This window comes from Canis aureus, chromosome 4 (genome assembly GCF_053574225.1).
Source record: "Canis aureus isolate CA01 chromosome 4, VMU_Caureus_v.1.0, whole genome shotgun sequence".
Lineage (NCBI taxonomy): Eukaryota > Metazoa > Chordata > Mammalia > Carnivora > Canidae > Canis > Canis aureus.
In genome coordinates, this window is record NC_135614.1 from 61,712,168 (window position 1) to 61,738,064 (window position 25,897).

General features: G+C 42.4%; 1 protein-coding gene, 1 long non-coding RNA gene and 1 other non-coding gene across 6 annotated transcripts in view; 1 reads left to right on the forward strand and 2 right to left on the reverse strand.

Annotated features, from left to right (window-relative positions):
* SH3TC2 (SH3 domain and tetratricopeptide repeats 2) overlaps positions 1 to 25,897 on the forward strand; it is a 102,615-nt gene that overhangs the window by 40,493 nt on the left and 36,225 nt on the right. Inside the window, exons 1-4 of one of the 4 annotated variants that reach the window (XR_013378472.1) lie at positions 6,834 to 7,027; positions 17,390 to 17,488; positions 20,994 to 21,121; positions 24,646 to 24,751. Coding sequence is in view for 3 of the 4 variants with exons in the window: in XM_077895959.1 (XP_077752085.1) it covers positions 6,976 to 7,027; positions 17,390 to 17,488; positions 20,994 to 21,121; positions 24,646 to 24,751 (385 nt within the window). In the remaining variant the exon portion in view is untranslated. Of the gene's footprint in view, positions 1 to 6,833; positions 7,028 to 17,389; positions 17,489 to 20,993; positions 21,122 to 24,645; positions 24,752 to 25,897 lie in introns of those variants that run through there. The other 3 variants (XM_077895959.1, XM_077895960.1, XM_077895961.1) reach the window with 3 other exon arrangements.
* On the reverse strand, positions 3,446 to 6,994 carry LOC144312844 (uncharacterized). Its single transcript, XR_013378473.1, has 2 exons — positions 5,945 to 6,994; positions 3,446 to 4,888 (listed from the first exon to the last, which is right to left on the reverse strand). It is a non-coding gene; the product is annotated as an uncharacterized LOC144312844 (long non-coding RNA).
* LOC144313179 (U6 spliceosomal RNA) lies at positions 3,706 to 3,809 on the reverse strand. The gene has a single exon (XR_013378904.1). It is a non-coding gene; the product is annotated as a U6 spliceosomal RNA (small nuclear RNA).

Here is a 25,897-nt window from a genome sequence, read left to right on the forward strand (position 1 = left end):
GTTACATCTGGACCATCTGATATCCCTTTCTCAAATTCCTTCACTTAATCCTATCAAGAAAGTCCTTTTAGTCAGGTAAGAAAACATAAACATATTCACAGGCTCTGGAGATGTGGATATCTTTGGGGGGCATTATTCTTCCTATCATGCCAGATAATTAATATCCATATTAAAGTTTGAGAAGGACTGGTCTATTGTCCTTCTTTCCTACTTTCCCTGGATGTTCATGTTTGTTGAAACCTTTTATTTTTTTTGAAACCTTTTAAATTAGTGTATGTATGGTAAACTGTTTTACTCATTTGCTTGACCTCTGTACAAACATGGTTCTATGGAGGTTAAGATAATCTGATCTTTATTAGTAGTCAGATGTTGCTTGAGGGAGGGGTTGGGGGTTGGGATGCTGTATATATGTGTCTGTTTCTATTCTCCTGGCTGTCTTAAGTGGTGAAGCTTACTGTATATGCAGGTGCTGGCTGGAATGTTTGGGAAAAGCTATTGCTGTCATTTACTAGCAGTAAGACCCTGGAGAAGTCACCTGACTTCTCTCACACAGCCCTTTCATCGCTTACAAAATGGTGGGTCCAGCTCCTATGTTATGGATATAGGTGTGAGGATATAGTAAGATAGAGGATTTCATCAATATGGAAGTCTTGAATAATTATAAATCATTTTTTTTTGTTATTTGTGGATGCTGAAACTTGAGGATGAGAGGGGCCCTCTCATTTCTTTCTTTCTTTCTTTCTTTCTTTCTTTCTTTCTTTCTTTCTTTCTTTCTTTCTTTCTCTCTCTCTCTTTCTTTCTTCTTTCTTTTCCTTATTTTTCTTCTTCTTCTTCTTCTTCTTCTTCTTCTTCTTCTTCTTCTTCTTCTTCTTCTATCTACTTATTCATGAGAGAGAGAGAGAGAACACAGAGAGGAGGTCAAAGGGAGAGGGAGAGAGATAATGTCAAGCAGACTCCATGCTGAGCATGGAGCCCAATTGGGGGCTCGATCTTATGACACTGAGATCACAACCTGAGCTGAAACCAAGAGTCTGTGGCCCAAACAACTGTGCCACCCAGGTGTCCCCTCACATTCTTTTCATTGAGAGAGCCAGATTCCCTGCATGTGGTCTCCCCTTGTGGTTAAGGCTTTTAATTAACTTTAGTATAGATCAGAAGATTAAGAAAAGGAGAGCTCTATGGACCTTTAGACCCCTGAAATGTACACCTGTCCCTGTCCCTCATCTCTGTAAAAGAAATCCCTGGGGCATTATTTGCTGAAATCTGGAGGCACATTGGAATCACTAGGAGTGACTCTAATCAGAGATTCTGTTTCATTGGAGCTGGGTAAGATCTAGGCATCTGGATTTTGATAAATGTCTCCAAGTAGGTAGAATGTGAACTATCTCCTGACTCCTGTAGGCTGATGTAAACTTGGAATCCATTAGCAAAAGTACAATACATAAAACAAAGGAGGGGACAGTGCCTCTGTGCTGTGTACAGAATACACAGCTCTGCTGGATGGTTGAATGGAGATCTGGGGATCCCACTTTCAGAGGAACTTGAACAAAGTCATCATGGGAACAAGACTTGAATGGGTGAGGACACAGAGTGACTACATAAGGAAAGTACCTAAGGGGAAATGGTTGACTTTCCCAAGGTCACCCAATGAAATTTATCAGCGAAAACACCCAAAATACCCCTTTCTTTTTGTTTGAAACCAATTTACTAGATCACAAAAGCCAAATAGTGATGAAAATAGTTGAGCATGAGTATTTATTTTTCTTTCTTAAGTAAACTGCTTGCAAAACGTGTGTCTGTTGAAAATGTTGGCCAGTCAAGAAGTAAAGAGAGAAATGCAGCTAGGGTGGCTAGGCTGGATGCCTTTGCCTGAAGTAATGAAAGGAATCTTCTTGATTATCTGAGGACAGGCAGTCCTAGTTTTACTGAGATGCATTTCCTCCTAAGCTTTCTGATTGGAACTGAGATTTTTGTCTCTGTCATGGCTGATAGGTACATTCTTTTCAACAAGGATGTCCCTTCTTCCTCAGAGTCTGGACTCATGGACAATATGCCAAAGACTGGTATAACAGTGATCTCTCTCTCTCTCACACACACACGTGCAAGATTTGCGCAAGTAAAAAATCAACACCTGGAAACACTTTTTAAATCCTCACAATCATTTTATGAGATAGAGATTTTTTGTGATCTCTATGTGACTATTATTATCATTGTTATTTGCAAAGGACAGACTATGCCAAACAGCATACAACTTGGAAATGGCAGAGCCAGGATTTGAACTTTGGTCTTCTGACCACAAATCTAATGCCCAAACTGACCTTTGAGAGGTAAAAACATATCCAGATGGAGTTTCCTGGGGTTATCCTAACGAACTGCCCAAACTGGGTTACTTAAAATAATAGAAATATATTGTCTCATAGCTCTGGTGACCAGAAGTCCCAAATCAAGGTGTCTGCATGGCTAAGCTCCCTTGGAAACCTTCAGGGAGGAGCATCCCTTGACTCTTCCTGACTTCTGGTGGTTTGCTGGCGATCCCCTTCATTCCTTGGCTTGTGGATGTGTAACTCAACGCCCTCATTGTTGCCAGGGCTTCTGCTTGTGGGTCTGTGTCTTCACAGGGTGTTTGTTTTATAAGAACACTAGTCATATTGGGTTAGGGATCCTCTGTATTCCAGTATGAACCCAACCTAAATAATTATATCTACAACAATCCTATTTTCAAATAAAATCAGTCTGAGGTACTGAGGGTTCAGTGTTCCATATATTATATTTGAAGGGGAGAGAATTCCACCCATGACAGTCTTACAGTTTTCCCCTTGAATTATAGTTCCTCAGTGCATATATTATCCCAACTAGATTGTGAATTTCCCAAGGAAAAAATTTTTCAATTTTACATCAGAAGGGTCCAACTGGCTGCTTGTGGGCTGGATTTGGCCTGAATTGAAATACAAGTAAATTTTATTTCTAATTTTTTCTCTATTAGAATGTACTAGTTTTCTTAAGATGCTTTTTATAAACAGCTAATGTACAAAAAATTCAAGTTTCCTCATCAGAAATAAAAATCTGGATGAATCACTGTATTTTTAATACATACTTTTATAGCATTTCAAAAGCAAATCTTAATTCAAACCAATACCTCTAGAAGGAAATTTAAAAATTTAGTTTAGTTTCAAGAGTTTGCATATGGCAGAGAAGGCAGGTCACATTTTATATTTTAACAACACAACCTATTGTATAATAAATATAAAATGGAAAAAGGTAAGTTTGTCTGGTCTGAAGTATTGGCCTACACAGTGCTTTAGAAGATTTTCTGAATTAGTCTTTGAGCATTAATTTTTTAATTCTTGTTTTTCTTATCAAAGTATAAGTAACACACAGCATTATATTAGTTTCCACTGAGCAACATAAGATTCAACAATTCTTTTGTTGTTGTTGTTAAAGATGGATTTATTTATTTATTTATTTATTTATTTATTTATGGGGGGGAGAGAGAGAGAGAGAGAGAGAGAGAGAGAGAGAGCACCCCCATGGGAGGGGGAGAGGGAGAGGAAATTTTAAGCAGACTCTCTGATAGTGCAGAGCCTGAGTCGGGCTCAGTCTCATCACACCCTGACATCATGACCTGGGCTGAAAGAGTTGGATTTGGATTCTTAACTGACTGTACCACCCAGATGCCCCATGATTCAGCAGTTCTATACAATACTCAAAACCATGGGATACTTCATGAATCTGCATGTTTCCCTTGCACAGGGGCTGTGTTAATCTCTGTGTCATTCCAATTTTAGTGTATATGCTACTGGAGTGAGCCTAGTTTGTGGCCATTAAAAAATTTGGGAACTTCATGTGAAAATCTTGATGTCTGGTTTCTATGACAAATCAGGACGTCTGGCTACTTCCCAGAAGAACATGGCATCATACTTCTCATTTCCTGAAGCCTAGTGGGAGCTTCTTAGGTGGGACAGTGCCCACCTTGTATCACAGATATATTTGTATCCTACTGATTCTTCTTCTTTGCAGAGCCTTGATTAAGATACTCGTCATTCAGAAATATATCTAATACCTAAACCCCTTTTATTACCTCCATTGCTGTCACTCTGGTACAGACCATCATTATCTTTCTCCTGGATGTTACATTTGCTGCATACATGGAATCCCAGCTATAGTCTATTTTTCTTTTTCCTTTTTTTTTTTTTTTAAGATTTATTTATTTTAGAGAGAGAGCACACATGAGCTGGTGGAGGGACAGAGGGAGAATCCTCAAACAGAGTCCCTGCTGAGAGTGGAGCCTGACAGGGGGCTCAATCCCAGGACCCCAAGATCATCTCCTGAACCGAAATTAAGAGTTGGATGCTTAACCAACTGAGCCACCTAGGTGCCTCCAGCCTATTTTTCAAGGAGCAGTTAGGGTGACCCTTTAAAACTATAAGTCTATCATGAGACTCCTCTATTTGGCATCCTATATTGTCTCCCATCTCACTCATAGTAGAAGCTGAAATCCTTAGATGGCCTTCAATGTCCTCTGCAATCTAGCCTCTAGCTGCTTTCTCTCACCTCATCTTTATACCCTGCTCTGTCTCATGGACTTCAACCACACATGCTTTTCTTTCCACTTGCCAGCCATGGTCCAGCCTCAGGGCCTTTGCACCTGCTGCTCTCTCTGTCTGGAAAGCCTTTGTTCAGGCTAATTCATCTAAGGCATATTCATACGCTTTAGCCCATATGCAGAATAGCACTAGTTTCTTGCATCTCAAGAAAAACAATGACTTTATCCAGAGTGGACTTGCCAAAATGTGTGTCTCAGCCAACTGCCTCAGAGTGTCACCTGGGACAGACAGACTTCCTTTGGTTGGTCCTGGTCATTTACAATTTCTGATCTCTATTGCTGTACCTGCGTAAGAATGGTGGACAGGTTAGTCAAGGAGAAATGATAAGTCTGAGCATTTGTCATCATGTGCAATTTAAACTATGGCTTCTTTCTTTCTTTCTTTTTTTTTTTTTTAAAGATTTTATTTATTTATTCATGAGAGACACATAGAGAGGCAGAGACATAGGCAGAGGAAGAGGGAGAAGCAGGCTCCATGCAGGAAGCCCGACGTGGGACTCGATCCCAGGTCTCAGGATCATGCCCTGGGCTGAAGGCTAATGTTTAGCCGCTGAGCCACCCAGGCGTCCCAAAACTGTGGTTTCTTTTCACCATCTGATTCTTATGTCCTCCCAAAGTTTTGAGTGACTATCTTCTAAAGAAACTCTTGCTCTTTTATCCTAAGCCCAAGAAAACATCCTAAAACACTGCTTCGGTGAAGGAAAAGGCATGGGACATTATGAAAGTGGATATTTTAGACAGAAGTGCACAGAGAAAACATCCTGCATGTAATCCCCCATGTGACTGGAGAGACCCTGTGCCCCCCACCCCCCGCCCCACCGCCGCTGCCCTCCCTGCCCCACCCTAGCCCTCCTCTCCTGGGCCTTCCATAGTGGTCAGCAAGCTCTGAGGGATCACTATCAGATCATCTAATTGTTTTTTCACTGTGGTCATGGAAAGAGCTTATATATCAGAAAAATGAAGCTCCCCAACTGTGGAATCAATTAGACCTGACTCCAGTCCTGAATCTGACATTCATACATAGTGGGGCTTCGGATGTGTTATATGCCCCTCTTCGTGAGTTTCCTCACTTAGAGAATAGAGCTGGAAGGACCTATGTTATGGGGCTGTTACGGGATTGAAATGAAGTAATGTATAGTGAGTGCCTGGCCCATGGCAAACGTTTAAGTGACTGGGTGTCAAAATGAGTCAGCATTGAAACTGAAGCCAGACTCTGTCACCTGAGTCTGAGCTGGTGTGTGCAGTGGACACTCGTGACAGCCCCCATGGGACTGGCCCCTGGGCTATCCTTTATATTGTCACCCGGGTGCTCCTCCCAGAATATAAACATGGCCAACTCACCTCCCTCCTTAAAATGCTGTGCGAGTGACCTCCAGTCCAGCCTGCATGTAGCCTGCAGAGCAGTGGATAGGACTCCTGTGTCCTGTCAGTTGTGCCTCCTCCCTCCTTGGTTCACTCCCCACTGAACTTTGCTCTAGGCACTAACAAAATAATAAGTAATTAGTGATCCTTGAACTTGGCTGTTAGATCAGTCAGGCCTCCATCCAGTCTTGTGGACATTCAACCATATTTTCCCTGCCTCCTTTGGAAGATGTTGCAGGAGGTTTTCTGTACTGCGTCCACTGCGTTCTCCGGCTCTGCAACTTGTCCAAAGTGAAAAAGAGGCTGGTCTGGTGTCACCAGGTTTTTGGGCAAATTTGTAACCTTACCGGACTTGGTCCTGCATCCTCTCATCAGGAAGGTGCTGGGCTCCAGCAGGCGATTGCCTGGGTTCCTTCTGACCAAGGCTTTAGGAGCAGGGGCTGGGGCTGTGCCCGTTCACCAGTGAGGAGCTGGCTCACCAATGCTGCTGGCGCCCCCGTGAGCTGCTGCGCCCAGGGGAGGTGTTCACAGACAGAGAGGCTGGGTGGGGATGGCTCTCTCATGGGCAGGCAAGTCAGTGCGGGCCAAGTCAGCCAGGGGGAAACAAGAACAGCAGCCTTGATTCCTGGGATGCTCTCTGCCCTTCTCCTCCACCCTGGCCTCCCCCACAGGAACCCAACTGTGTATCTCAGTCCTAGAATGTGAGGAATGTGCCACAGCCTGATAGGCCTGAAGCAATCTGCAGAGAGGCAGGGAGGAGTGCTGCTCCCCAGTCAGAGGCCTGACAGTGTAGGGACTATGGGTCCTGAGGGCTGGGCTGCCCCTCCCCTCCTGCCTGGGCCTCCTGCTGCAGCCTGATGTCAAAGGCTGCATTGTGCATTGAGCTGGGTTTTGGTCCCTAGTGTGCCAGGGAGGAGGCGGGAGGAGGGACACCGTTGGGAGGCTGTCCCTCCCAGTGCTCTTCTGGCTGCTGTTCCCAGGGGCCTTGGCCTGGGGAGAATGATGCACACATGGGTGGCTGCTTCTGCATTCCCGGGGAGCCGAGTCTATCCTGGGGCCCAGGTGAGTTTCCTGACCTGGGGGAGGGGGTTGGCCTGTGGCTTCCCTGAGGTGATTGGTCCAGTGAAGACTCAGGGATCTGTTGGGTTGGGGAAGCTGCTTTTCCAAAGTTGTAGCGGCGAGATGGCTTTGCTTTCTGGCCCCCTCTCCTTCCCTCGTCCAGTGCTTGTCATTCTGGCTTTGTGAAAAGGGAGTGGACCCTGGGAAACTTCTACTTTTCCTGATGAGAGAGACTTTGAGCTCTGTAAGGAGCCAGTGCTGCTTTTGGCTGCCACTGGCAGGGTGTGACTAACCCCTTCCGTCTTTTCTTCCCAGGATTCCCTAGGTCAGGAAAGAACCTCAGGCAGTGAGTGCCTCTGGGGCGCATGAGTGGCCATAAATTTGGCCTCAGTCACTCAACCCTATTTTCATCAGGGTTGCTGTCATTAGACAAAAACAGGCAATTTCCTGCCTCCTACCTATTACAGAGTGATTTTCTTTCTTTTCTTTTTTTCTTTTTGGTACGTCAGCTTGAAGCCATGGAGTCGTTGCCCTAAGAAATTGTCAAGTCATCTGAGACTTGATATCAGGTGATCCAACATCCTAGTTTTGCCTGGGTCCGAGGGCTTTCTCAGGATGCAATCGGTGCTAAAACCAGAAGAGTCCCAGGCAACTAGGGTGGTTTGTCACCCTAGTGCAGACTCCTCACTTTTTTTTCAGAGCAGGACCAAGGTGGGGTCCTGCCATCCCAAGTATAGCAATTATCAGGATATGTGGCAGCCTTGGGGGAAAGTGGCAGAGTCGGGGAGAACTTGGGAGATAGGAGAGCACCATGCCGAGGAATCATTCCTAACCCTTGTCAGGATTCCATGTCTTCCTGGAGCACCATGTGGTTCCTTGGAAAGGGAGCCCAGAAGAACTGCTAGGCAAGACAAACAGATCTGCAGATGGCACAAAAGGCACAACCATTAGTTATGAAAACATGTTGCATCTCCAGATTTCTAAGATTTATAAGCTTGTCAGACCCTTTCCTTAAATCCTGTTGCCATTGTACCCTGCAGGAGCAGACATTAAATGGAGTGTGGGGGAACATGAAGGATCACTGGTCTGCAAGCCAGGGTCCTGGGTTCTAGGTCTACCATCACTTGGGCAGTTAACCATCACCATGGTTAATAACCTGGTCTTGGAGGCCAAAATGTCTGGTTTGATTGTGGTTCTTTGACTTGACCTTGAGCAATTTACTTAACCTCTCTGTTTTAGTCCCCTTGTCTATAGATTTATTGATATATTTTTATACATTCTTCATAGAGTTGTGTGTGTGGGGGGATTAAGTCTACGTGTGAAACACTCAAAACAACCTGGCAAACAGTGATTTAACACAGGAAATGTCAGCCATATTAATTACATTTCTGTGACTCTAGCCTATCAAGCTCTCCCTCTAGGCCTTTGCTCATCCATAAGATGAGGGAATGTAGGCTTGGCCTGCAGAGGTGCCTTAGGGAGCTCTGCTCCTGCTCTCTGACCCCCAGCTTCAGCTGGAGCAGCTCTGCTTCTGTGTGACATCCTGTCCTCAGCCCAAGATTTCATGAACAAGAGTTCTGTGGCTCAAAACCAACCAGCCAACCAATCAACACTGAAGAAAGCATCCTCAGAGTTCTTATGATATTACTGTCCAATGATTTTATTGTTTCACCTGATTGGGGGTATCTCTAAGTGGCTGGGATCCCGAATCCACTATTTCTCTGAGTCAACTTGCCATTTCCTTTATCAAGGCTTTTCATACCATTTCCCTAAAATTTTTTCTGTGCTTATCGGGGCTTTTCCCCAGAGAGGGTGATATGGGTATTGTAGGTATGAGGACCATTGATATAAAATCCCTTTTTAGACTCCCCTGTTTTTCCTAGGGAAATAGAACAAAGTATGAGACATATTCTGGAGTGACTCCATAGTTCCGTGACTTAGGGAAAAACTCGTATATTCTTCAAACCTTAGTTTTCCTGTCTGTAACCTGGATCCAATGGTACTATTGGTCACACACAGAGTTTTGGGTAAGGATTATATCAGATAATTCATCTCATGGATTTAGCACAGGGTCTGGCTTCTGATAACCCCTCAGTAATTGTGGACTGTTTTACTGTTCACTAGTAAAGACTATTCCTACAACCCTTCTCCCTAATTCCTGGCTCCACCGTGCTCCTGTTTCTAGCTGCTTCTGCCATTACATCTGTTTAAAGTGGAGTAAACAATGAAGACCAGCAGTCCTCAGGGGTAAGGGAAGCAGGAAAGGAGAAGGCTCTTGGTAGCACCGAGCTCTGGACAGATGCCTGGCTGGTTTGCCACCGTTTCACACAATGATGAATGTTGGCTCTGGCCACTCAAGTGACCTGCATTCTCACACATGGGCTCTGCCTGCAGCATCTGTTCCCTGTAATGTTTCTCATTTGCTCACATAAATCTCCCCATTGCACATGGTGAGAGGTGCTGGTTTTGGTCAACTGCTGTCATGTCTGACTTCCTGGACCCTTGGAGATTCTTGTCGCTGTTTAATAAATTATAGTTCCTCACTGAGGATCACAGAGTAAGTCATGTCAAAGTTTATTGACCTAAAAGCTTCTAGCACTGTCCTCTTATCTTTAACACTTGCTTGGAGAAGTTTGGCAGACTTACACTCTTAAACAGGGGATGTGAGAGGGAACATTTGCCTATATTGATTGCTGGTGTTTTTAACTTTCAACATTTTTGGTAAATGTGAATCATGAGTATAATAATAGGAAATTGAGGAAGAATGCTGGCAGTACTGAATGATGCCTCATATTTGAACTTTAAAAAGCTTGTGAGGCATTTTGAACTTACTGATAACAGAGAATTTCAGAACAATAAAACTACCATCTAGCTCTAGTACATTTCTACATTATACCATGTTTGCTTCAGAATACCTTAATTTCATTCTCTTAAAAAAAACCAAAACATTGTAGATGCAAGTAGAGTCCCCTGGTCCCCTGGTCCCCTGGTAGTTCTCTCCCAGTCTCATTTCCCTCCCTCGTTTCCTCCCCAGAGTTAATCACTTTCATGAATTCAGCGGTTTTGTGCTTTTATTACATGTTTGTGTACTCATAATCATTGCAAAGATTTTTTTCTGAAGATTGATACTTAAACAAAATGATATCATTGTGCAGCTTGCTTTTTCCCCTCCCTCTACATTATGATCAGAGATACATCCATGTAGGTAGATATACCTATAGCTGTAATTTGACATTTATCCTAACGAGGACAGTGTAGGTTTACATCATAAACTCTACTGGTGGATATGAATGTCAAGTCAAAGAAGGAAAAAATATGTAGGTGGAGAAAAAAGCATGCAGGGAAACACTTCTTAATGTTTCCTTTTTAAAGTTGGGGTGGAAGTTGGGAGAGACTGAGAGAGGAGAAATGCATCTATTGCTCAAATGGGTCAAATGCTCACGTCTAGCAAGTTTCTTTCTGTTTTTTTTTCTAGCAAGTTTCTAAGAGTGAGATGTTTCCAGATTAGAGACTTCAGACCTCAGAGTTCTGAGATTAGATTAACGTCATGGTGGCAGTAAAGTTGGCTCCCAGTGATCTGCATGCTTCTGATTCTTGTGAACTTGTTATATGACCTTGGTAAAATCACTACTCCTCTCTAGGCCTTAGTTTCTCCACAGTGAAGTGAGGAGTTGAACTAAATGATCTCTTAAATCCCTTCTATCTATTCATTTTCTATAATTATTGCCTCTTCTTTATTTTTATCCCTCATATTCAATTTGTCAAGATACTTTCCCTTTTCTAACTTTAAGGTACCACACCAGGGACGCCTCAGTGGCTCAGTGGTTGACCATCTGCCTGTGCCTCAGGTCGTGATCCTGCATCGGGCTCCCCAAAGGGAGCCTGCTTCTCCCTCTGCCTATGTCTCTGTCTCTCTCCGTGTGTCTCATGAATAAATGAATAGAATCTTAAAAAAAAAAGAAAAAAAGAACCATACCATTCACTAAATCCCCTCACTTCTCACTTGCCAAAATCATAGTGCACAGTCTCACACTTATACTCCTGGATTGCCATACAACTTTTTTAGCTGGCCTCCCTGCCTCTTGTCTTTTCTTCTCCCTTGTCCTTCTTGTGCCACCCCAGGTAGAGTTTCCATTGCTACAATGCCATTCCTATGTTCAAGAATGCTTCATGGCTCCCTATTGCTTACTATATCTATTCTAAGTTCCTCTGCTTGCCTTGAAATGCTGTCCCTATCCTGACTCTACCATATTTAACAATTTTAACTACATGATCATTGACCTTGCTAGTATGTACAGGCTGGTTTCTGCTGTCTCATGTGCATACAAAGTTCATTCCCCCTTATCTTGCTGATCTCTTTGCCAGTAATTTTACTCCCCCCACTTCCCATATAAATCTACCAGGAAAGTGAAAAAGAAGCCACAGATTCAGGGATATTACATGAAAACCACATATCTAATACTTGTATCCAGAACATAAAAAAAAAAAAAAAAAAACCCCACCAAAAAACCACCCTTATAACTCAGTAATGAGAAGGTTAATAGCCCAATTAAATGGAGCAAAATGTTTGTAAAGACACTTTCATTCAGAAAATATATGTATGGCAAATAAGCACATGAGAAAAATGCTCAACATCATTAGTTACTAAGGAAATGTAAATTGAAACAGTGAGATAAGACAACTATACAATGGCTAGAATTAAAAAGCCTGATAATATCAGATGTTTGTGATGATATTGTGCAACCGGAACTCTCTTGCGTTGCTGATGGGAAGGCAAAATGGTATAGCTGCTTTGGAAAGTAGTTTGGCAGTTTTTAAACAAATCTCAATGTATTTTTAATTAGTAACTTTTTCCGACCCAAAGTAATAATAAAAATGAAATGAGCTTATACCAAAAGTAATTTATTGATTAATGAATGAAAAGTCCAGGTGTTGTTTGCTTTAGGTATGGCTGGATCAAGATATTCAATTGATGTTATCAGAAAGTTATCTTTCCTAAACTCCTAAACTTTTACTGGATTAGCCTCAACTTTAGGCAGGCCTTCACCTGTGGTAGGCCTCCCAGTTCTAGGCTGTCATATATATATTTTTTAAAGATTTTAGTTATTTATTTTTGAGGGTGCGAGAGAGAGAGCACGAAAGGTGGAGGAGAGGCAGAAGGAGAAGCAGACTCCTTGCTCAGCAGGAGCCCAATGCAGGACTCAATCCCAGGACCCTGAGATCATGACCTGAGCTGAAGGCAGATGTTTAACGGACTGAGCCACCCAGGCTGTCATATTCACAGCTCCAAGTGCAATGGAAAGAAATCTCTTCCTGCAGAGTGCTGTTGAGGGTCCTGAGACTAATTCTCATTAGCTTAACCTTGGTTATGTGGCCATGGCATAACATAACATGATTGGTTGATGCTTGAGTCAAGTGCCCACTTCTGGAGCTAGGGATGGAGTCAGCCCCACCTGAACCACATGGTTTACGGGGCTCATCTGGCTAATGAGAAGCACAGGATTGAGTCTGGGACTGTCTAATTGCAGTCTTTGTTCCCACCTACTTCTCTACCTGCCTTCAGTTCTAGAAAACAAAGTGTATGTCTCTTACAGAATATTTGGAAAGTAGACAAAAGTAGACAAAAAGATGATTAAAAATGACTCGGCACTAGCCACTATGGACCTACTGGTCTATTTCCTTGCAGTCATTAAAAAAATCATATCTTTTTCTTTTTAACACACTTCATTCTGTATGATAGCTTTTTGTTGCCTTGATTTGTCTCTGGTCCTTTTTTAATGCCCAGCTAAGTCTCCATATTCCTTCATGTTGAAATATAATCCCTGTACAAAAGAGTTCTGTAAATTATGAATCCCCATGCAAGTATTAACTCTTCTTCCTATTATGCAGCTCACCCAGATTTTCCAGATTCTTTATTGTGTCTCAAGTGGCTGCTCTCTGGCTCATGGGTCCCCAAGCACCTAGCAAATTGGCTCTCTATTCCACAGATTCTCACACTTTAGAGCACATGAGAAATCCTCAAGAGGCTAATTGAAAATGCACATCTCCAGACTCTACCTCTAGATATTCGGAGGTGAAGTAGGTAGAGAAGAGCTCAAGGAATATTTCTCTATTTGTAGTCTACCAAATTTACCACTCATGCAGAGCTATGTACAAAATTATATGTGTACAGTTTGGTGAATTTTCAAAAAGTGAAAATGTCCACCTATACTACTTCCTGGGGTTGTCATTCATTTATTCTCATTGCTATATTGTACTTAATTGTATATACTACACTTACTTATTCACTCTGTGTAGATGGACATTTGGGTTGTTGCCAGGCTGTTTTGGGTGTTACACATACTGGAGCTGTGAATATTTTTGTAGATGTATTTTGGTGAACACATATATGTATTCTTCTGAGTATATGCCTAGGAATGGAACTGCTAAATCTTATTGCATGTATATGTTCAGCTTGAACTGATATGTCAAACAGTTTTTCCAAAGTAAAAATTTTCAAACCTTATTCTCATACTTGCAGTACATGGGATGGGAGTTCCAATTGCTCTGTATCCTTTGAACACTTGGCTTTATCTGTCTTTTTTATTTTGGTCAATCTGTGTAGTGGTGTTCCATTATGGTTTTAGTTTTCATTCTCCTGATGAGCTTGAGAAAATTTTCATAAATTTATTGGCCACTTGGATACTGCCTTGGATAAGGGCTTCTTCACCCTTTTGTCCATTTTTCTAGTTGCCTACCTCTTTCTGAAAGATGCATAGCATTCTTTATATATTCTGGATTTGAATTCTTTACATTCTATACACATTCTTTATATTTTCTTCTACTCTGTCACTTACCTAGCATTCTCTTAATTGCATCTTTTGATTAAAAAAAGTTCCTAATTTTATCCATTATTTTTTTGTGCATAGTGCGTAGTGCTTTCCCATCCTGTTCAGGAAATAACTGGTTACTTCAGTCATGCAGATATTCTTCTCTAATTTTCTTTTTCTTTCTTTTTTTTTTTTTAAAGATTTTACTTATTTATTCATGATAGACATGGGGGGGGGCAGAGACACAGGAGGGAGGAGAAGCAGGCTTCATGCCGGGAGCCTGACGCGGGACTCGATCCCAGGACTCCAGGATCGTGCTCTGGGCCAAAGGCAGGCGCTAAACCACTGAGCCACCCAGGGATCCCCCTTCTCTAATTTTCTTAGTTAGTTTGGGCAGATAACTTTCTATTTTTTATTTTATTTATTTACTTATTTTTTAAAGACTTTATTTACTTATTCATGAGAGACACAGAAAGTGAGGCAGAGGGAGAAGCAGGCTCCATGCAGGGAGCCCGATGTGGGACTCGATCCCAGGTCTCCAGGATTACACCCTGGGCCGAAGGCGGCGCTAAACCACTGAGCCACGGGCCTGCCTGGGCAGATACCTTTTTAAAAACCAGCACTTAGGTAGCTCTGATGCAAACAGTCTACAAATTATGTCCTATGAAACACTGCAATTTTCTGCTCTAAACCACACACATCTTTTCAGAGCTTTCTTGCTCAAAGCAGGATGACCATGAACTTCCTTCTTCAAGGTGGACTTATATGGTGGACATTCACCATCTTTAGGCTATCTTTTCTTTCCACGCAGTCTTGCAGTAGGTACACACTCTCACAGCTTGTGGGGCCCATATGTGAATGGGTAAATTTGATGGCATGCAGACTGTGGTAGCCAGAGAAGAATGAATGCCCACAGAGGGGCAGCAAATGCTTGACCCCAGACAATTATTGCTACATGAGAATGAGGGCTCTGAACTATAGATCTTCCCATTTTCAAAGCAAAGCCAAGAATCTGGGTTATGCAAAATATCCCAAGTTCTGAGTGATGTCAAGCAATTCACATTTGAACTTTAAAAATTCAGTGTATGGGGGAATGCCTGGGTGTCTCAGTTAGTTAAGCATCTGTCTTCAGCTCAGGTCATGATCCCAGGATCCTGGGATCATGCATTGGGCTCCTGCTCAGTGGGAAGCCTGGTTCTCGCTCTGTCTGCTGTTCCCCTTGCTTGTGCTCTCTCTCTCTCTCTGACAAATAAAAAAATAAAATCTAAAAATAAAAAAATAAAAATAAAAATTTACCATGTGGGAAAATAAAAAAAGAATAACAAAAGAGAACCAAAAAAGGAAGGAAGGAAGGAAGGAAGGAAGGAAGGAAGGAAGGAAGAAAGAAGAAAGAAAAATGATATTTGTGGGTTCCTGATGGCCTCTGACCCTGAGGCTATCAGTTTTCAGACTGTCCCAGAGTGAGGAAGCAGGCTACCACTCCAAGTGTGATGCTGGAACCAGCAGATGTATCACCTGGCAGCACATTAGACACACAGAACCTTAGGCTTTCAACCTACTGAGGTAGAGTCTAAATTTTATCAATATCCTCAGGCAATTCATACACATATGAAAATTTGAGAAGCATCAGTCTAGATGTGTGATTCCCAACACTGGCTCAAATTAGAATCAGTTGGGGAACTTAAAAGAATTTTTATGGCTGGGCTGCACTACAAACCACGTAAATCAGCATTTCTGGAGACGTGGCCTAGGCACTGCTATTTTTAAAAAGCAATCTGAGTGATTCAAATAGGCAGTCAGAGTCGAGAACCACTAACTTAGATCCATCTCTCATTTATGAGTGGGAAAAGTGAAACCTCAGAAAACGGATGGATGAAACGTCTTGCCCAAGGTTATTAACTAATGTATGGGAGAATCTGATTTGTGCTCAACCTCTTATCTCATGATACCCAAGCCAGTGCCTTTTTGCTACAGTTACCTTTGGTTCCTGGGGGCAGAACTACAAAATGATCCAGTTCAACTGTAGCTCATTACTGCCTGCTTTCCAGCTAAGCTGCTTTTAACACTGAACCCCTAACAAGATTGACTGGATGAGGAGCTATGAGCTGACGGGCCCCTCCTTCTGCCTATCAAACCCAAATCCATTTCATTCTCCCTCCCTCTATCACCCCCAAAAGTGTTAACTGCTCCTGCTATGAAGAAATAGAATCTGGTCCTCCACTGGTGTCTCAAAATCTCTCTGCATAGGCAAGGAGCACAGAGTAGAGGCACAGACTCCTGGTAGCAATGTGAAGATTTGGGGTTAGCATTAATCAGCTGTGAGTGGATGGAGTGTGATGGCTGGTCCCTATCACTCTTGGGCTGCATCAGTAGATGAACAGGTCCAGAATGCAAAATGGGTTGATCTGCTTGACTCTGACCTAGCACAGTTTTATAATCAAAGAAACTGGGAGAATTAGGTGAGGGACTTGCAAACAATGGTTGAGCCAAGACTCCTAATCCCTCTTTCTAGAACCAGGCAGCTTATAATATTCTGACCCCATGGTATAGTCTTTGAGCAATTTCATGGTCAAAGGAACAGAGTAACCCAAAGTAATGTGTTAAGGACTTGAATTCTCTTGTTGTATTTTGGGAATATCATGAGGGAGGCCCACATTTCATAGTGATACTTGTGAAATTTCCTTCTATTCTTTTATATCCACTGCCTCGTGCTTTTTAGCTGTACTCTCTTCTCTTTTCAACGCTCTGCCATCAAAATAGCCTTCTCCCTAACCCCAGCTGTGCCGTGATCTTCTTTCTTTTCCTTTTTCACTTCAATTCTACAGTGGCAAAGACAGGAACATTTTGGAGATCTGAGGAGAAATCCCATACAGGACTCTAGTGGTCAGACAGTCTGGGGACCATCAATACATTACAAGCATGCCCCAGGCGTCTCCCTAATGATGCTACCCTCTCTCCTTCTATGGTGACACTTCTGTTATCCACCCATTGATCTTAAACCTCACCGCAGTCAGATCTATAATGACCTTGTAGGTTCAACATATATGGAGCATTTTCAGTGTCCTCAGCCATGGGACTCAGTCTGACCTGTGGGTGGGAATCTGTTTTATTTTATTTTAAATTTTTATTTATTTGACACAGAGGGGGACAGAGAGAGAGCATGAGCAGAAGGAGTGGTAGGCAAAGGGAGAGGAGGAAGCAGGCTCCCTGGTCACTGGGGAGCAGGGAGCCTGATACAGGGCTTGACCCCAGGACCCCAAGATCATGACCTGAGCTGAAGGCAGACGCTTAACTAACTGAGCCACCCAGGCCTCCCTTATTAACTCGTTTTAAATAAAATGGGGATACACAGGCTACTGCAGTATTGACATAGCAGGTATAACAGGTCTTTGATAACAGTTGAGTACTAAATAATTGTAAGGCAATGGTGATAGCGGAGAGAACTCCTTCATGCCACCAGCCTAGGAGAAAAAATTGTCACTTGACAAAGACTTGTAGTCCATGCTTATCACTTGCTTACACTCACACAAATGATCTTTCATTTGATCTCTTCCAGGTAAAGAAACTCCTTCCAAGAATCCAACCGTATCAAGTGAGTGTATAGCCTTATCTGAAGAGAAGGAAAAATGTTTTGTGCCACAGAATATGACTCCAGGTATCTAAAACCCAAATAGAAGCCCTATTTTTTTTTAAAGTATTTTCCATGTCGAATTCCACAGTAACCTCTTTATCTCTCCCATCTGTAGGCTCCCTTTCTTTTATCCTTTCCAGGCACCACCATCAAATGCATCTTTGTAGGCATGACCTCGACTATGGCATTCACTTGCTCACAAATCTTCCAATACTCTCCATTGCCTGCAAGATTAAGTTAAAGCTTCTCAGGCTGACTCTCAAACCTCTTCACAATCTGGCACATATTAGGAGCTCCATACGTATTTGCTCTACTAAAGAAAATACATTAGCAATTAAATTTTAAGGTGCCGGAGGGCAGGGATAATTTTTTTGAAGACTTAGGTATTTATTGTGCATGGCATCTAAAAGAGTTATTTGTACATAGTTGGTGCTTAGAAAATATTTGGTAAATAAATACACAAATTGTTGAATAAATATGTGGAGGTCATGTTTATATTCTATATACAGTACCTTATACACATAGCACATTCTCAATAAATATTTGTTAAATAAACGAATAAGCAAATAAAGGGTTGAATATGTGGAGTGAGATTGGTGGAGCAGAAGAGCACCTGTATGAATCTTTCAGAATCAGAAAAAGATTCTGAAATTAGTGCAAAAGAAACCTTATTCTCAAGACACATCTTTCACAAGTCTCCGACTAAGAGACCTCAGTGAAGCTGGCAGGGAGTTGGCATCAGAGGGTAGTATTCCTGGGCTGAACCTTGTACCAGAAACTCTGAGGATCAACCTGCAGAAGACTCAGTGTTTATTGTACAGTAACAGGGATCATTTTGGGGGGGCTAATCATGTGCCAAGCATGTGCTAAATGATTCCTCTCATTCTCATATGCTCACCTCTGGGAGGTGCCACCAAACTCCCCATTCCAAAGGTGGCCAAGTCTCAGAGAGAAAGGCATCTTCCCCACTGCCACACAGCTAGTGAGGAGAAAGGCATTCAGACCCTCATCTTGTTCATGGCCATGATGGAGGTGCATCTTTGTTCCTCCCTGGCATACAAATGATAGATTTGTGGAAAAGATTTACATTAAGAATGTTTCAAAGAACATAAACCAGGTAAATGGATAGTGTTCATATGTCATATCAGGTTCTTTCTTTTCCCAGTTTCAAATTCTGTCAAACAGCCAGGCTGACAATGAGAACGACCTTGCCCTTTCTTGTTCTATCAATCTGCTTGTCTGTTAGCTTGTCCTTGAGAAATGGTGACTCGCCACCTGTTGTTTCCTGAATACAGTGTAGTCAGCATTTTGCCTTAATAGTGCCATGAAGGCCAATGAACAAAGGGTACATGGAGGGCTGAACTTGTCTGTCTTATAGCCTTTACCACTGTGGTGCTGTTTCCAGGAAAGTCACTGAGCAAGAAGGGGGCATTCCGCTCCAGCCTCCTATCTCTCCTTGACGCGGAAGAGTCACAGACAAAATCAATCAGATACATTAGCATGATTAAACAACCGGTTTTCAGAAGGATTTTTAAAAAATGACAAAGTATGCTTCACACTGACACTGGAGTGAACTTGATTTATTCCCTTGTTTTGGTCATGCTGAAGGCACTGCAGGATCCCACAGTGGCCCATGCAGGAGGCTCTCAGTGGCAGCTCTGGCCTGTTGAGATCTCAAAGGCAGTTTGCTTATTTAAGTCCAGGTCTTTTGAGTGACAAATCCATGGATTCAGGTGCAGGACTAGGAGATCCACACTGAAGGGGCTGCCATTTGCGGGAGCTATTGTGAGAGATTCTAGAAGGGAGTTTGGATCACACTTTGAAAGGACAGGAGAAATGGATTTGGTGAAAAGGAGTCACAGAGTTGGTCAGAGTCAAGGTTGATTACAGATGTGACAAGATGAGGTCAGAGGGAGCAGTAGTATCCCAAGCAGTGATAGGGTGGGGAGTTTGAGAGTCGACAGCTGATGTGTTAATTGAATGTGTTAATTGAATATTTACTATGTAGGAGGCACTGAACAAAAAGCTTTGTATGAATAATCTCATTTGTAAGCCTCTTAAAAGCTCTGTGAAATAGGTACTCGACAAGTCATTTTGCTAATGAGAAAAGTCAAGTGTAAAGATGTAATTAACTGTTCAGCATGGCACAGCAAGCGAGGGCAGAGCCAAGCCTTGAGCCCAGGTCTGTGTGACTCCGCCTCCCCCGGCTTCGCCTCCTCATAGCGGTCAGTGTGCTGATCCGTGAGGCTACTGGACAGAGCACTGAATCGGACGGCTGAGGATGGAGGGCTTGGATGAGATTAGAACACAGGCCAGGGAGGAATGGAGTGGAACAAACATCCACCCGCAGTTCACACCAGTGTCAGGTCAGTTGGGGATGTCCTATTGGAGCTGCTTGGTAGCCAAGGTATTTTCAGGACTTCCAGGTTAAAAATGGGCCCTTTAAACATAGGAGTCCAGGCTGACTTGTGTTACCCAGGCCAGCAAGAGAGGGGCTGTCTTTAATGTGCTCAGGGATTTGCAAAGTCCCTGGCAAGTTAGGGCTAGAAGAGAGACCTCTATAATTATCCAGTCCAATGCCTTTTTGGTTCATTGTGTTTGATAATTATTAACGAGATTGCTACTTATTATCTAAAGGAGACATGTGGCAAAGTGCAGTTATAAGATGAGCCTCTTCAGGGTGACCTTTTCCAACAACACTATCCAAAGGCATACCCCTGCCCCCCAAACTGCTCCATCACTCTGTCTGTTAATCCAATTACATTGCTTTCCTAGCACTTTTCTCCATCTGAAGTTATTATGTTCATAGAATTGGTTACTTGCAGAGATTACAAGCTCCATGAGAACAGGGAGCACATCTATTTTGTTTCCTGCTGTATTCCAACACCTGAAACAGCTTCTGCTTACAGTATTGGCTGAACAAATGTGCATTTGTAAGAAATTGAAGTTAGGCTTTAATACATTAAGGACCTGCCCTGGCAAACATTAGTAAACTCATTTTATTAGAAATAGTTTAGAGAAAATGTATGGCGTATCCATAATGCATAAAGCATAGAATATCTATTACACATAATAAATTTGACGTGTTTGACGTGTATTTCCATATATATGGATAGATTAAGTATTTGCTACAAATCATCCACAGGAAGAAATATATGTGTAGCTGTTCTGTGTTGGCACTGTTACCTTGGTGCCAGGCAGCCTAGGAATATACCTTGTTCAAAGCAGAAATAACCAACAGCAGCTCCTGGGATTCCAGAACATTCCCAGGCTTCAGCCTCTCCTTCCTTCCTTCTTTCCTTCCTTCCTTCCTTCCTTCCTTCCTTCCTTCCTTCCTTCCTTCCTTTCTTTTTTTTCTTTCCTTGGGGGACATTTTAAAGGAGGTGCTCCGGATATCGTTAAGATTACTTGTAACCTCTCATTAAAGAGGACATCAATTTAATTGATGTCCATTTAATCTAATTCTTTCTTCCCTTTTATTGCATTTCCAGCCTGATCTGATTGCATTTCTCCCCCCTTTCTCTTTAAGATCTGACGCTCTCCTTCAGTGTGAAGAGCCGCTCCAGGAGGTGTGTAAACGGCCCCCTGCAGGAAGCGGCCAGGAGGCGGCTCTGGGCACTGGAGAATGAGCACCAGGAGGTGTGTGCCCTGTTTAAGGTGAGCTTGGGTGGCCCACTGCAATGCTGAACCTGCCTGGTGTCCGGCCGCTGCAAGGCTTGCCAGCACCTAGGACAGCGCCGGGAACAAAGTAGGCCCTTCAGAGAACCGCTGAAGGAACAAAGAATGAATGAAAATATACATACTTGCTGCTCAGCAAGGATACACGGAACTCAGAAGGTGGCAACCTCTGGTGTTGCACAGTCAGAGAAAATGGTTTCAAACCTGCCACTCATAGCTGTCTGACCATCTACAAGTGACTTCACCTCTGTAGGATGGAATTGTTATGATATCTACCTTATAAAGCATATATATATTTTTTTTAAATAAAATGTGGTACATTGGGATTATTTTTTCTTGTAATCAAATATACACAACGTAAATTTTCAACTTTAATTATTCTCAGTGTACAATTCAGTGGCATCAATGCAGTCACGTTGTTATGCCATCACCACTGTCTGTTCCAGAACTTTGTCATCATCCCAAACTGAAACTCTGTATCTATTAAACAATAACCCCCCCCATCCCCTTCCCTCACCACTGGTGACCACTAAGTATATATTCTTTTAAGTACCAAAATTGCTAATCAAAAAATTAATAACGATAAATTTTAGAATGAGAGGAGAAAAAGGCAACAAGGTAAATAAACCAGTTCCTTCTCTTTCATAGTGGGTAGCTTGTATGTTCAGTTGTTAAACCAAGGAAGAAGGATATAACCAAATTATTTATAGTTTAGGAGAGATTTTTTTTTAAGACCCTATCTATTTATTTGACAGAGAGAGAGAGAGAGAACACAAGCAGGAGGAGTGGCAGGCAAAGGGAGAGAGGGAAGCAGGCTCCCCGCTGAGCAAGGAACCAGAGGGCCTCAATCCCAGGACCCAAGGATCATGACCTGAGCTGAAGGCAGATGCCTGAGTGAGCCACCCAGGTGTCCCCTGGGAGGGACTTACTAAAAGAACCAAAGTCAGAAATGATTAAAAATTGTTGCAACTAGAGGTGGGAGAAAAAGAATATTACTTCATGTAATAAACTAATATGTTCTAGTTATTTTTATAGTCTCTGAATTAATTTGATACAAATTAAAAAGGGAAATGTGTTCTATTAATCTGTCACGTAAAAAAAAAAAAAAAGACTGGTTTGTTGGGAGGAGTCAGTGAGTCAGTATCTGTAGAGAGCTTGGCACTTTGCTTGGGTGGCAGTATGTGCTCCCTAAATAGCAGATCAATTATAAATAGTAGGTTTTTTTTTTTTTTTTTTTAATTTCCAGAATTCAGAAACTTGGAGGCACGAGCTGTTAACTGGCACCATAGTTTTTAAAAATTTGAGTCACTTTTGGTGTGGGCAAGAGCTGCATTTGATTGAGCCAGGGGATCTGCTGGGCTGAGGGTTGAATCGGTCCAGCTGGTGCACCGGGGTTGAGGCCTGGAGTCAGCTAGATCTAGGCTCCAGTCAGGGGGCCACAACAAACACACAGGTGACCCGGGGTAAATTGCTTAAACTGTGTGTGCCTGGGCCTCCTAGACTATAACACATGCATCATGCCATTTTCTATTAAGGCTGAAATGCCATTTGATTATCAAATGCAGCAATATTTTATATACCTGGAAGAAAGGGAAATAAATGCTCCCAATTAAGTATGAGCCACATGCTTCCTTATCTTTTATCTCAGACATGATTAAATGTGGTAAAAGTGTATCTTAGAATGGATTAAGTAGTGTCATTGTACTCTTTGAATAGGGTTATTGTGAGTTAAATGGGGCATTGTTTGTGAATAGGTGAATTGCCTGACAATGAATCTCCTGGAATCAGTTGCTGTTGTTGTTTTAAAGATTTTATTCATTTATTTACAAGAGATACACAGAAAGAGGCAGAGACACAGGCAGAGGGAGAAGCAGGTTCCCTGCGGGGAGCCCGATGTGGGACTTGATCCCAGGACCCCAGGACCACTCCCTGAGCCAAAGGCAACCACTGAGCTACTCAAGTGCCCCTGGAGTCAGTTTTTATCTAGGACCCCTACCCTGACCAACAAGATCTGGGGACTCCTGGGGCCTGTATGGGAGAACCCCAGAGTTCTGGCTTTGCTGACCTAGGAACTCCTCTCTTCCTTCCTCTCTAATCTCTTCTTTCCACAGGGTTCTCCCAGAACAGCATTCTAGGGAATTATTTTTGATGGCACAACTTGGCCTGAGGGAGGAAGGATGCTCTGACCTTCACTCATTAGAGTCAACTCTAGAAGCTTGGACAAACAAGAGAAAGATTTTAGGGGAAAACCAAGTCGGTACAGTAGTTTAGACCTGTTTTCCCAAGTATTAAAAAAGGGAGTGGGGAAGCATGCAAATTGGCACAGCACAGCCTTTTGTAAGGGCAGTTTGGCTCTCTCTTGCATTTTAGGATCGAAAATGTGAATATCTGCATTCCCAACTGCACTTCTCAGTGAGAATTACTTATGTCAAAACAATCAGAGATGTGAACAAAGATTTAGCTATAGGATGTCTATCACAGTACTGGTTAGGATGGTAAAAAAATGAAAGCAACGCAAATGTCTAAACACAAGGAAATGCTAAGAACTATGTTAATGTAGTGATGGCATATGTAAGCATTAAAAATAATATAGATTGTTTACTGAAGTAGGGGATGGCTCACAAAATATTGTTTAATTACAGAAGATTAGAAAACAATTTATGTAATGTGATTCTATTTATAAAAAAATAGTTACCTGGAAGCTCGTGCACATGAAAAAGGATTCTGAGTTAATACATAAAAGTGTTAACTGATGATCTATCTCTAGGAGGAAGGATTGTGATTTTTGGTTTTGTGTAATTTGGTTTTTCTATTTATCAGCTTTATAAAAATAATCATTAGACATAGATCGACAATCAAACTTGCTTCCAACGTGCCTTCTCTTATTCATCCTTCAGCTTCCCCGTACACATTTTTTTTTAAAACACAAAAGGTAGCATTTTTCTAAAGGATTTTTTTTTTTTTATTTGAGAGAGAGAGAGAGAGAGCATGAGTAGGGGAGAGGGGCAGAGGGAGAGGGAGAAGCAGGCTCTCCAATGAACAGGGAGCCTGATGGGGGGCTTGATCCCAGGATCATGACCCTGAGGTCATGACTTGAGCTGAAGGCAAATGTTTAATTGACTGAACCACCAAGGTGCTCCCCAAAAGGGAGCATTCGTTGCACACAGTTCTACATCCTGGTTCCTTTCTGTTGCTGCTACTGATCCATCTGGTAGTATATATCTGGAGGCTGCATCAGTGCACAAAGGATTTCTTTATTCTTTTTTATGGCTGCATAATATCATATATTCCACTGCATGGATGAATCACAATTCATTTTAACTGATCTCCTAGTGATGGACATTTAGGTTGTTTCCTCTGTGTGTGTGTGTGTGTGTGTGTGTGTGTGTGATGTAAAAAAATCAATGCCACAGTCAAGAAATCACACAGAGCATTTTGCACTCCTCTGAGATTATGAACAGGACACTGTCATCCCAGGCTGACTCACGCTTCTCTTTCCCCAGGACCTCTCAGCCAGGTTGGTGGGTATCCAGTCCCAGAAGGCTCAATTCCTCATCACCTTCAAGACCATGGAGGAAATCTGGAAATTTTCTACCTACTTGAACTTAGGTATGATGTGGAGCAGACAGGTGGAGGAGAAACTGTGTTATAGCTCAGCCAATTCGTAGGGTTTGACATCAGGGAATTGGTCTGGCTCTGACAATTAAAGAGGTAGAGCCTTCACATGGATGGTTAACTTTTGAAATATCACAAACTGCCTGGAACTAAATCTAAGGCAAATATTAACTGTTACTCTCTAATGGGATGTGGAGCATTACTTTGTTTTCAGGGGGAGACTACTTTCTTAGATAATCAATCAATTGGTGAACAGTTCTTGGTGATCACTAAATTCAAAGGACTGAGAGAGATGCAGACTGAGGGTTAAAAAAAAACGAGGACCAGTTGAATAAGATCAAGTAGCTGCTCAAAATAGTAAAGTTGTGGATACTTCAGCCTATGTTTTTGGAAAAGAGTCAAAAGAGATGGGGGAGCTATGTGTGAAAGGGGACTCAGATGGCAGGGTTTTCTAGGAAGTGACCTTGCGTAGGGGTCAAGGGTCAAGATGGCCCTTGGCTAGAAGGTATAACTTCTCTCGTAGTCATGGTGATTTTCTGCTTTCCACACTGTGCATCTCTTTCCACGATCATTTAGAGACCCATCTTCAATTCAAAGTGTGCTCGATGGACCAGCAGCATCAGCATCGTGTGGAGCTTGTCAGAAAAGTAGAATCTCAGGCCTACTGACAGCATCTCTATTTTAATAAGATCCCCAGGTGATTGGTGTGCATGTTAAAGTACAAGAAGTACAATGATAGAAAACACACTGGGCCTAAGTAGGTACAACAGAATCAGAATGGAAACAAACAGGCTTTTGCATCTTAAGAAAGACGAAGTCTCAAAAGAAGCAAAATTTTAGCATCAATAATTCACATTTGTAGGCATGTTTGAAATACCATCCATAATTGCAACTACAGAGCAGCTAGTCTGGTTTTAACAAAGGAGAGCATGCTGGGCATGAGTGATGGAGAAGATCAGAGGGGGTGGTAGAGTAAATCCTGACTCCTTTAGAGGTCATGGACAACCCCCCAGTCACTGCATCTTTAGGGGTCCAGGAATTTGAACCTCAAGTCAGGAAAACTGTAAGGGGGGGACTAGGACCCCCAGAATCCAAATTATAATCTTTGAAATTCCTCTATAGATGTATTAGAAAGAGGTA